At 48.6% G+C, this 12,808-nt stretch overlaps 1 protein-coding gene across 2 annotated transcripts in view; it reads right to left on the reverse strand.

Moving 5' to 3' along the window:
• DHX33 (DEAH-box helicase 33) overlaps positions 1-9,670 on the reverse strand; it is a 115,404-nt gene extending 105,734 nt beyond the window's left edge. The window contains exon 1 of one of the 2 annotated variants that reach the window (XM_063953679.1): positions 9,496-9,670. In XM_063953679.1, the coding sequence (XP_063809749.1) occupies positions 9,496-9,517 (22 nt within the window). In that variant the 5' untranslated portion in view covers positions 9,518-9,670. The other variant, XM_063953678.1, reaches the window with a different exon arrangement.
• Between the last annotated feature and the right edge of the window lie 3,138 nt (positions 9,671-12,808).

The raw sequence follows: 12,808 nt of genomic DNA on the forward strand, positions 1-12,808 counted from the left end.
CCACAGATTTGAGCGGTTTAAACCAACGTGATTTGAGGAATCCCAGGACTACGTTGAGATCCCACAGTGCCACTGGAGGCACAAAAGGGGGTTGTATATGCAGTACTCCCTTGTCAAATTTCTGGACTTCAGGAACTGAAGCCAATTCTTTCTGGAAGAAAATCGACAGGGCCGAAATTTGAACCTTAATGGACCCCAATTTGAGGCCCATAGACACTCCTGTTTGCAGGAAATGCAGGAATCGACCGAGTTGAAATTTCTTCGTGGGGCCTTCCTGGCCTCACACCACGCAACATATTTTCGCCACATGTGGTGATAATGTTGTGCGGTCACCTCCTTCCTGGCTTTGACCAGGGTAGGAATGACCTCTTCCGGAATGCCTTTTTCCCTTAGGATCCGGCGTTCAACCGCCATGCCGTCAAACGCAGCCGCGGTAAGTCTTGGAACAGACATGGTACTTGCTGAAACAAGTCCCTTCTTATCGGCAGAGGCCCTGAGTCCTCTGTGAGCATCTCTTGAAGTTCCGGGTACCAAGTCCTTCTTGGCCCATCCGGAGCCACGAGTATAGTTCTTACTCCTCTACGTCTTATAATTCTCAGTACCTTTGGTATGAGAAGCAGAGGAGGGAACACATACACCGACTGGTACACCCCTGGTGTTACCAGAACGTCCACAGCTATTGCCTGAGGGTCTCTTGACCTGGCGCAATACCTGTCCAGTTTTTTGTTCAGGCGGGACGCCATCATGTCCACCTTTGGTCTTTCCCAACGGTGCACAATCATGTGGAAAAAACTTCTCGATGAAGTCCCCACTCTCCCGGGTGGAGGTCGTGCTGAGGAAGTCTGCTTCCCAGTTGTCCACTCCCGGAATGAAAACTGCTGACAGTGCTATCACATGATTTTCCGTCCAGCGAAGAATCCTTGCAGTTTCTGCCATTGTCCTCCTGCTTCTTGTGCCGCCCTGTCTGTTTACGTGGGCGACTGCCGTGATGTTGTCCCACTGGATCAATACCGGCTGACCTTGAAGCAGAGGTCTTGCTAAGCTTAGAGCATTGTAAATTGCTCTTAGCTCCAGTATATTTATGCGGAGAGAAGTCCCCAGACTTGATCACACTCCCTGGAAATTTTTTCCCTGTGTGACTGCTCCCCAGCCTTTCAAGCTGGAATCCGTGGTCACCAGGACCCAGTCCTGAATGCATAACTGTGGCCCTTTAGTAGATGAGCACTCTGCAGCCACCACAGAAGAGATACCCTTGTCCTTGGAGACAGGGTTATCCGCTGATGCATCTGAAGATGCGATCCGGACCATTTGTCCAGCAGATCCCACTGAAAAGTTCTTGCGTGAAATCTGCCGAATGGAATCGCTTCGTAAGAAGCCACCATTTTTCCCAGGACCCTTGTGCAATGATGCACTGACACTTTTCCTGGTTTTTGGAGGTTCCTGACTAGCTCGGATAACTCCCTGGCTTTCTCCTCCGGGAGAAACACCTTTTTTTTGGACTGTATCCAGAATCATCCCTAGGGACAGCAGACGTGTCGTCGGAGACAGCTGCGATTTTGGAATATTTAGAATCCACCCGTGCTGTCGTAGAACTACTTGAGATAGTGCTACTCAGACCTCCAACTGTTCTCTGGACCTTGCCCTTATCAGGAGATCGTCCAAGTAAGGGATAATTAAGACGCCTTTTCTTTGAAGAAGAATCATCATTTCGGCCATTACCTTGGTAAAGACCCGGGGTGCCGTGGACAATCCAAACGGCAGCGTCTGAAACTGATAGTGACAGTTTTGTACCACGAACCTGAGGTACCCTTTGTGAGAAGGGCAAATTTGGACATGGAGGTAAGCATCCTTGATGTCCAGGGACACCATATAGTCCCCTTCTTCCTGGTTCGCTATCACTGCTCTGAGTGACTCCATTTAGAATAGGTCTCACCGAGCCGTCTGGCTTCAGTACCACAATATAGTGTGGAATAATACCCCTTTACTTGTTGTAGGAGGGGTACTTTGATTATCACCTGCTAGGAATACAGCTTGTGAATTGTTTCCAATACTGCCTCCCTGTCGGAGGTAGACGTTGGTAAAGCAAACTTCAGGAACCTGCGAGGGGGAGACGTCTCGAATTTCCAATCTGTACCCCTGGGATACTACTTGTAGGATCCAGGGGTCCACTTGCGAGTGAGCCCACTGCGTGCTGAAACTCTTGAGACGACCCCCCACCGCACCTGTTTGTACGGCCCCAGCGTCATGCTGAGGACTTGGCAGAAGCGGTGGAAGGCTTCTGTTCCTGGGAATGGGCTGCCTGCTGCAGTCTTCTTCCCTTACCTCTATCCCTGGGCAGATATTATGGGGACGAAAGGACTGAGGCTGAAAAGACTATGTCTTTTTCTGCTGAGATGTGACTTGGGGTAAAAAAGGTGGATTTTCTAGCTGTTGCCGTGGCCACCAGGTCCAATGGACCGACCCCAAATAACTCCTCCCCTTTATACGGCAATACTTCCATGTGCCGTTTGGAATCTGCATAACCTGACCACTGTCGTGTCCATAAACATCGTCTGGCAGATATGGACATCGCACTTACTCTTGATGCCAGAGTTTCGCATATATAGAAATGCATCTTTTAAATGCTCTATAGTCAATAAAATACTGTCCCTGTCAAGGGTATCAATATTTCCAGTCAGGGAATCCGACCAAGCCACCCCAGCGCTGCCCATCCAGGCTGAGGCGATCGCTGGTCGCAGTATAACACCAGTATGTGTGTATATACTTTTTAGGATATTTTCCAACCTCCTATCAGTTGGCTCCTTGAGGGCGTCCGTATCTGGAGACGGTAACGCCACTTTTATAAGCGTGTGAGCGCCTTATCCACCCTAAGGTGTGTTTCCCAACGCGCCATAACTTCTGGCGGGAAAGGGTATACCGCCAATAATTTTCTATCGGGGGAAACCCACGCATCATCACACACTTCATTTAATTTATCTGATTCAGGAAAAACCACATGTAGTTTTTTCACACTCCACATAATACCCTTTTTTGTGGTACTTGTAGTATCAGAAATATGTAACATCTCCTTCATTGCCCTTAACAAGTAACGTGTGGCCCTAAAGGAAAATACGTTTGTTTCTTCACCGTCGACACTGGAGTCAGTGTCCGTGTCTGTGTCGACCGACTGAGGTAAAAAGGACGTTTTAACGCCCCTGACGGTGTTTTAGACGCCTGGACAGGTACTAATTGGTTTGCCGGCCGTCTCATGTCGTCAACCGACCTTGCAGCGTGTTGACATTATCACGTAATTCCTTAAATAAGCCATCCATTCCGGTGTCGACTCCCTAGAGAGTGACATCACCATTACCGGCAATTGCTCCGCCTCCTCACCAACATCGTCCTCATACATGTCGACACACAAGTACCGACACACAGCACACACACAGGGAATGCTCTGATAGAGGACAGGACCCCACTAGCCCTTTGGGGAGACAGAGGGAGAGTTTGCCAGCACACACCAAAAACGCTATATTATACAGGGACAACCTTTATATAAGTGTTTTTCCCTTATAGCATTTTAATATATATATATACATATCGCCAAATAAGTGCCCCCCCTCTCTGTTTTAACCCTGTTTCTGTAGTGCAGTGCAGGGGAGAGCCTGGGAGCCTTCCCACCAGCATTTCTGTGAGGGAAAATGGCGCTGTGTGCTGAGGAGAATAGGCCCCGCCCCCTTTTCGTCGGGCTTCTTCTCCCGTTTTTCTGAGACCTGGCAGGGGTTAAATACATCCATATAGCCTCCAGGGGCTATATGTGATGTATTTTTAGCCAGAATAAGGTATTATACATTGCTGCCCAGGGCGCCCCCAGCAACGCCCTGCACCCTCCGTGACCGTTGGTGTGAAGTGTGTGACAACAATGGCGCACAGCTGCAGTGCTGTGCGCTACCTTCATGAAGACTGAAAAGCCTTCTGCCGCCGGTTTCTGGACCTTCAATCTTCAGCATCTGCAAGGGGGGTCGGCGGCGCGGCTCCGGGACGAACCCCAGGGTGAGACCTGTGTTCCGACTCCCTCTGGAGCTAATGGTGTCCAGTAGCCTAAGAAGCCAATCCATCCTGCACGCAGGTGAGTTGAACTTCTCTCCCCTAAGTCCCTCGATGCAGTGACTGCGAGGAGGGGGACCAACCTTTGGCGCTGCAGGTTTTTGAACAAGTATATAAAGGCAGTAGGGTGTCTATGGGTGTGATAAATAGATGTGTGTAATATGTATAGGTGTAGTGGAAATATATACGTACGGAGGCAGTGGGATGTAAATGGGTGTGATGAATATATATGGAGGCAATGGATTGTATCCAGATAAAAATTGTTTATTAAGTGAAAAAAATGTTTAAAAATATTAAGTTTTTGACAATATTCCATAAAAAATTAGAAAAAGAAGGCAATTATGTTCAGTGTGTTTCTATTACATAATAAATAAACATATGCAGCACATCAATTAAAAATATAAGATAGAAAAAATATATAAAAATTATGGAATAGAATAAAGATATATATATAGAATAAAAATAAAAATATATATATAGAATAAAAATAAAATTGTATATATATATATATAAAACCAGATTTTGAATCTAATGTCAATCGATATGTGATCGTTTACACTTTGCTTTTGATCATAGAGAGACCGGTCTCTTCTATTTAGAGTGTTACGGGGTTAATTTGGTGTGAGTCACGGCAGAGCTGTCTGTGTCCACAAAATGGTCCGGTTTATAATAAGTTCCTGTTGCTCTTAGAAAGGCAGTTTGTAATGGTAATGTTTTTCAGGTGATGGTGTGTCACGGGTTGCTTACGTGTCTTCGCCCTTAGCAGGGCTGAGGAGTCCGTGGGTGTCCTATGCTGCTGCAGGTGTCTTTTTGTCTTTTTTCTTCCTCCGTATCCGCGGTTTGTTACAGGCGCCTGTAACTCCGGTTCCTTTGATGTTACCTCGTTGACGTCTTCCAGGAAGTCGGGATCTCCGGGTTTCGGGTGAGAAGAGGGGGCGTGGTCCAACGCGTTTCACTCGGCCAATGGTGCCGTGCTTCGTCAGTGAGCCTGTTGCCAGCAGGACTCACTGAAAATAAGAAACCTAAAAACTTTTTCTAAGCAGCTCCTTAAGAGAGCCACCTAGATTGCACCCTGCTCGGACGGGCACAAAAACCTAACTGAGGCTTGGAGGAGGGTCATGGGGGGAGGAGCCAGTACACACCACCTGATCCTAAAGCTTTAGTTTTGTGCCCTGTCTCCTGCGGAGCCGCTATTCCCCATGGTCCTGACGGAGTCCCCAGCATCCACTTAGGACGTCAGAGAAAATACCCTTTTTTGTGGTACTTGTAGTATCAGAAATGTTCAAAGCCTCCTTCATTGCCGTGATCATGTAACGTGTGGCCCTACTGGACATTACGTTTGTCTCGTCACCGTCGACACTGGAGTCAGTATCCGTGTCTGTGTCGACCATCTGAGGTAACGGGCGCTTTAGAGCCCCTGACGGTGTTTGAGACGCCTGGACAGGCACTAACTGATTTGTCGGCTGTCTCATGTCGTCAACAGTTTTTTGCAAAGTGCTGACACTGTCACGTAATTCCTTCCATACGACCATCCAGTCAGGTGTCGACTCCCTAGGGGGTGACATCACTATTACAGGCAATTGCTCCGCCTCCACATCATTTTCCTCCTCATACATATCGACACAATCGTACCGACACACAGCACACACACAGGGAATGCTCTGATAGAGGACAGGACCCCACGAGCCCTTTGGGGAGACAGAGGGAGAGTTTGCCAGCACACACCAGAGCGCTATATATATGCAGGGATAACCTTATATAAGTGTTTCTCCCTTCTATAGCTGCTATATATGTATTTTCTGCCAATTAGTGCCCCCCCTCTCGTTTAACCCTGATTCTGTAGCAGGACTGCAGGGGAGAGTCTGGGAGCCTTCCTTCCAGCGGAACTGTGAGGGAAAATGGCGCTTGTGTGCTGAGGAGATAGGCTCCGCCCCCTTCACGGCGGCCTTTTCTCCCGCTTTTTTTAGGAAAACTGGCAGGGGTGAAATGCATCCATATAGCCCAGGAGCTATATGTGATGTATTTCTTTAGCCATATAAGGTTTAAACATGTTTTATTGCGTCTCAGGGCGCTCCCCCCCAGCGCCCTGCACCCTCAGTGACCGGAGTGTGAAGTGTGCTGAGAGCAATGGCGCACAGCTGCAGTGCTGTGCGCTACCTTATTGAAGACAGGAACGTCTTCTGCCGCCGATTTTTCCGGACCTCTTCGCTCTTCTGGCTCTGTAAGGGGGCCGGCGGCGTGGCTCCGGGACCCATCCAGGCTGAACCTGTGATCGTCCCTCTGGAGCCAATGTCCAGTAGCCAAGAAGCCCAATCCACTCTGCAGTCAGGTGAGTTTGCTTCTTCTCCCCTTAGTCCCACGATGCAGTGAGCCTGTTGCCAGCAGGTCTCACTGAAAATAAAAAAACCTATTTAGAACTTTTACTCTAAGCAGCTCTGGAGAGCTACCTAGCATGCACCCTTCTCGGCCGGGCACAAAAATCTAACTGAGGCTTGGAGGAGGGTCATAGGGGGAGGAGCCAGTGCACACCAGGTGACCTAAAAGCTTTTACTTTTGTGCCCAGTCTCCTGCGGAGCCGCTATTCCCCATGGTCCTTACGGAGTTCCCAGCATCCACTAGGACGTCAGAGAAATATGAAATGAAGAGTTTTTGAGCTCTTTCCAAAAACAAACTGAATAAATACCAGACAACGCTGAAGAGAAGGAAATTGGTGGTGTTGCATATAGCAATATCCCGAGAAAATACAGTACAGCAATGTCACACATTTTCCTGCGGAATGTTACAGGGTGAGAGGAAAAATGTGCAATGTTGGCTTATGCAAGGTGCTGGTATTCCATCTGTCCACACGGCACTGCGCAGACATTGCCCAAAATCAAACGGTTGACATATTGTGGGCGCGTCGGCGGGTGAGTTCCCCCGATATGTCTGTGAACGACGCTGTTGACAGACATATCGCAGTAGCTGTGCAGCAAAGCCAATGTGTTATATATCTGCAGATATACTGGCACATCATACTGTGTATACGGGCAGTCTGCAGATGGCCCATACAATTTGCTGCAGAGGTCGTCCAGTTGTGATGTCAGGCACAACACACTGGGCCGACAATCAGTAAGTGTGTATGCACTTACCAATTATCAGGTAGGTCAGCCTAGTGTGTATCCAGCATTGATCATGCATTTTATAAACATATAAGTAAACAAGGCTATAATACAAGTCACAGAAATACACAGTGGTTCGCTTATCCTTGATATGTTATCCTAATGACCAATACATTGAAGATATGTACTTCCTTACTCCCACAACATTGGGATAAGCACACAGGCAGGGCAAGGCATATGATGGCCTAATTTACTGCACCACAGCTCATCTCTGCCCACCTGGCCAGGAGATAAGTGCCCTGTCAGATGACCTACCCTCTGTCTCTCTTTAGAGTCTAGTGGACAATTTGGGGAAATAGGAGCTATGTGAAGGCAAATAACAGAACTATTTAATACACAGATATTGTTTATAGGCGCATTTTATGCAAAGTATCTATAGTGCAAATAATGCTGACATAGGATGTCTGAATCTGTATAATAACGGGGAGGTGAAGGTATGCAGAGTCTAATGACGTGCACCACTCATGCAATAAGGGGTATTCAGCACAATCTGATGGACTATGAATGTAGAACGATTGTTGGCGCTCGTTGCAGCAGTGCAGGCATTAGCAGAACTGCTGCACTGGTAAATTGTTTGAGGGCAGCAGTTGTTAAAATGTACAGTTTCCCAAACTCTGCCATTACAGTCCAGATTTGAAAGATGTCAATGCTTGAGCAACATTCGTTTACATCAAATTGACTGAGGTACTAATTAAGTCATCTGTGCTCAAGCCATGGATATCCTTAAAACATGGTCTGCAATAGCAGAGTTTGGGAAACTCTGGGCTACTGGATGTTCAACCTGAACTGAGAATGGGTAGCCTAGTTCAGTCCTACAGACGGGCAACAACAGGGATTTAAATTAGGTAGATGCTAGATCCAAGTGGCCCAAAGGACATATGATGTCAGGGGGAGGAGCCATGTCACCAGGAGGAGGAGCTAGGCCAGCGGGATAATCCCTCTACTATCCACGCTACCAACTACTACCTTTAGTAACCCGATGTCGAGCGAAGCGAGCCCGCGAGGGTATATTTCGGGTACCCTGTTCGGCCATGGCTCCTCCCCCTGCTGACATGGCTCCATCCCCTGGTGACGTCAGGGGTCCCTTACCCAACTTGGTTTTAGAACCAACAATTTAAATTATAGAGAATTAAGGATGGCCATCACTCTGACCTATGGTAACTACTTTTACCATCGATGGGGGAGAACCAGATGGTTTCCCACCATGGATGGTAAGAAGCTACTGAATAGTTAATTTTTTTTCTCCCCAGGGTGTTGGGGACAAGGAGCATAGCTCCACCCCTGACACCTGTGAAGCCACACCCCCGGGCCCTGATCGGTCCGCGCCGTGCTTAATACTAAAATAGGGCTAACCATCGATGGTAACCTTACAGATGGTTTCCCACTGTCGAGGTTATCCATCAATGACAACCATCGATGGATAACACACCGATGGCCATCCCTATAGAGAATCTGAATCAGGGACCAGTTCAGATTACCCCTCAATGACCAGTATGCGTCCCGGTACAATACTCCAGCTGCACCGCCACTAGTAAAGCCCCTGCTGTATACCCTCACCTTTACATTCTTATACAGATTCAGATATCCTAATCAGCATTATCTGCAGAACAGCTACTTTGCATAAAATCACCTCATGGGGATATTACCATTAAGTATTTATATGACTATATATATTTACATGACTATAAACACCCTGCATGTATAATGTAGGTCACACAGTGGGCGCAGCTGGAAGTCAGGGAAAGTAGTTGCTGCTAGCACTGTGGCAGATGATCTCGGTGCTGCACACATACATACACATACTGTACATACAGTTCACGGCCTCTCCTACAGGCGTGCACCGGACTCACCGATGATGACCGCAGTTTCAAGCTGCCGGAGCTGCCCGATCAGCTGCGCCCGGGCCTGGTATATAGGGAGACTGCGGCGCTGCTGCTCCATGGGCACCGGCTGCTTTCTGGGCCCGAGCTGCATGGTTCCTCTCCGGTTTGGTGTAAACGGAAGGGATCCCGGTTTGAACCTCTTGGCCGGCGGGTGATAGGAGTACTGCGACATAGTATCATATGCGGGTATCATATGCTTCCTAATCGCTGCGGCCCCTCCTGAGTCCCCGGTATAGCCTGCAGAGGCGGCCCTGGGGGAGTCATACCGACCCGCAGCTGCAGCGCCACCACACGTGCTTCTCCCATAACACGTGTGACCGCCAGGGGGCGCAGAGCTCCTGTGTCAGCGCTCTACAGTGTCCCAGTACCTGCAGTGGGTGATGATGACATTGCTCTTGCAGAGTATGTGGGTGATGGTCCTTTCAGTGTGTGATATACAGTGTCTGTGATAGGTCTCCACGGTGTATTAAATAAAGTGTGAGATACAGTCTCTGCAATATGTGCGGTACGGTACCAGCAGTGTGTGTGATAGGGGCTTATTTATTGGTCGATATCATTATTATCCAGGGGCGTTTTAAGAGAGGATGGGGCCCTTGTGGATACTGCGGGTGGGTCCCCTCCACTCCACAGTGCTGGAGTCTACTGCGTATGCGCAGGTCTCCGTAAATATGGCACCTACCATGTTCCAGAGACAAAATGAATACTGTGCACGCACGGTGGCCATTTTGGAAAGGATTTTTGGCCGCAACAGCTGCGTGTTGAGTATTAAAATATGGGTGCAATGTATGTGGTGTGGACCCCCCTGGCCCTAGGGGCCCGTGGACTGCACACATTGCACCCATTATAGTAACGCCTATGATATTAACATTTATAAGGTGCCACAGATCCTGTGCAATTCATGAGCGTCCTGGTTTAAAGGGATAGTATGGTAAGCCTAAATATGTAGAAGGTTTTAGAAGATTCAAAGAGACTGACCCTCCATTTCCATACCTCCTAACTTTTCAATTAAAAGAATCGGGACCGACCCGAAAAGGGGGTGTGGCCTTTGGTGGGAGTGGTGTGGCTTCTGCCTAGTGGGCATGGCCTCGCTCAGTGGACCTGTTTTTCCATCATTTTGGGGGGGGGTGCCAGTGCTCCCCGAGCAGCTGGGCAGCCTCTCGCTTCCCTCCCAGCACTGAATAGATGGCGTACGCCAGGGACGTGTGATGAGGTAAATGGCTCAGGAGGCATTGGCTAGAACCAGAGCCAGATATACACACAATATATGATCCAAAAGTGCATGTGGGAATTATACAAAGATACAGCAGTATAAACTCCTGGAAATTTAGTGAGTTTTGACCAGAGATGTGCGGAAAAGGTAGTCAGTGCCTCACCTGCCATAGAGTTTTTCCTCCAGAATTTTGACTATAAAAATGATTAGAATAATAAAAAGAAGATTTCTCTGACGTCCTAGTGGATGCTGGGTACTCCGTAAGGACCATGGGGAATAGACGGGCTCCGCAGGAGACTGGGCACTCTTAAAAGAAAGATTAGGTACTATATCTGGTGTGCACTGGCTCCTCCCTCTATGCCCCTCCTCCAGACCTCAGTTAGAATCTGTGCCCGGCCAGAGCTGGATGCACCTAGTGGGCTCTCCTGAGCTTACTAGAAAAGAAAGTATTTGTTAGGTTTTTTATTTTCAGTGAGATCTGCTGGCAACAGACTCACTGCTACGAGGGACTGAGGGGAGAGAAGCAAACCTACCTGCTTGCAGCTAGCTTGTGCTTCTAAGGCTACTGGACACCATTAGCTCCAGAGGGATCGAACACAGGGCCCGACCTCGATCGTCCATTCCCGGAGCCGCGCCGCCGTCCCCCTTGCAGAGCCAGAAGACGGAAGATTCCAGGAGAAAATCGGCGGCTGAAGACTCCGGTCTTCAATAAGGTAGCGCACAGCACTGCAGCTGTGCGCCATTGCTCCCACAGCACACCACACGCTCCGGTCACTGGTGGGTGCAGGGCGCTGGGGGGGCGCCCTGGGCTGCAATATGTATACCTTTGTTGGCAAAATGCACATAATACAGTTATAAACTGTATATGTGCCTAATCCCCCGCCATAAATATTATTAAAAAAGCAGGAGAAGCCCGCCGCTGAAGGGGCGGGGCTATCTTCCTCAGCACAGCCAGCGCCATTTTCTCTTCACAGCTCCGCTGGAAGAACGCTCCCCAGGCTCTCCCCTGCAGTATACACTACGAGAAGGGTAAAAAAGAGAGGGGGGGCACATAAATTTAGGCGCAAAAGGTGATATAAGCAGCTATTGGGGGAAAATTCACTTTGTATTAGTGTAAATCCCTCTGTTATATAGCGCTCTGGTGTGCATGATTACGGCAATGAAAAATGTGTTGCACATTTCTGACATTAACCCGGTTACCACTAAAAACGGTATTATGTTTGGGGAGAAAAAGCAGCCAGTGACTTTTCCCCCATCTGATGAATTAAATGAATTGTGTGAAGAAGAGTGGTGTTCCCCAGATAAGAAATTAGTGATTTCTAAGAGGTTACTAATGGCGTACCCTTTCCCGCCAACGGACAGGTTGCGTTGGGAAACATCCCCTAGGGTGGACAAGGCGCTCACACGCTTATCAAAAAAGGTGGCACTGCCGTCTCAGGATACGGCCACCTTAAAGGAGCCTGCAGATAGAAAGCAGGAGGCTATCCTGAAGTCTGTATATACACACTCAGGTACTATACTGAGACCTGCTATTGCTTCAGCATGGATGTGTAGTGCTGCAGCAGCATGGTCTGATTCCCTGTCAGATAACATTGATTCCCTTGACAGGGATACTATTTTGCTAACCATAGAGCATATTAAAGACGTGGTCTTATATATGAGGGATGCACAGAGGGACATTTGCCGGCTGGCATCTAGAATTAATGCAATGTCCATTTCTGCCAGGAGAGTATTATGGACTCGGCAGTCGACAGATGATGCTGATTCTAAAAGGCACATGGAAGTTTTGCCTTATAAGGGTGAGGAATTGTTTGGGGACGGTCTCTCGGACCTCGTATCCACAGCAACAGCTGGGAAGTCGACTTTTTTACCTCAGGTTCCCTCACAGCCTAAGAAAGCACCGTATTATCAAGTACAGTCCTTTCGGCCTCAGAAAGGCAAGCGGGTCAGAGGTGCGTCCTTTCTGCCCAGAGGCAGGGGTAGAGGGAAAAAGCTGCACCAGACAGCCAGTTCCCAGGAACAAAAATCCTCCCCTGCTTCCACTAAGTCCACCGCATGACGCTGGGGCTCCACAGGTGGAGCCAGGTGCGGTGGGGGCCCGTCTCCGGAACTTCAGTGACCAGTGGGTTCGCTCACAGGTGGATCTCTGGGTTCTACAAGTGGTATCTCAGGGATACAAGCTGTAGTTCGAGACGTCTCTCCCTCGCCGTTACCTCAAATCAGCCTTGCCAGCTACTCCCATGGAAAGGGAGGTAGTACTGGCGGCAATTCACAAGCTGTACCTTCAGCAGGTGATAATCAAAGTTCCCCTCCTTCAACAGGGACGGGGTTACTATTCCACAATGTTTGTGGTACCGAAACCAGACGGTTCGGTAAGACCCATTCTAAATTTGAAATCCTTGAACACTTATATAAGGAAGTTCAAGTTCAAAATGGAATCGCTCAGGGCGGTTATTGCAAGCCTGGAAGAG

The sequence above is a fragment of the Pseudophryne corroboree genome, chromosome 2, assembly GCF_028390025.1.
Source record: "Pseudophryne corroboree isolate aPseCor3 chromosome 2, aPseCor3.hap2, whole genome shotgun sequence".
In the NCBI taxonomy this organism is placed as follows: domain Eukaryota; kingdom Metazoa; phylum Chordata; class Amphibia; order Anura; family Myobatrachidae; genus Pseudophryne; species Pseudophryne corroboree.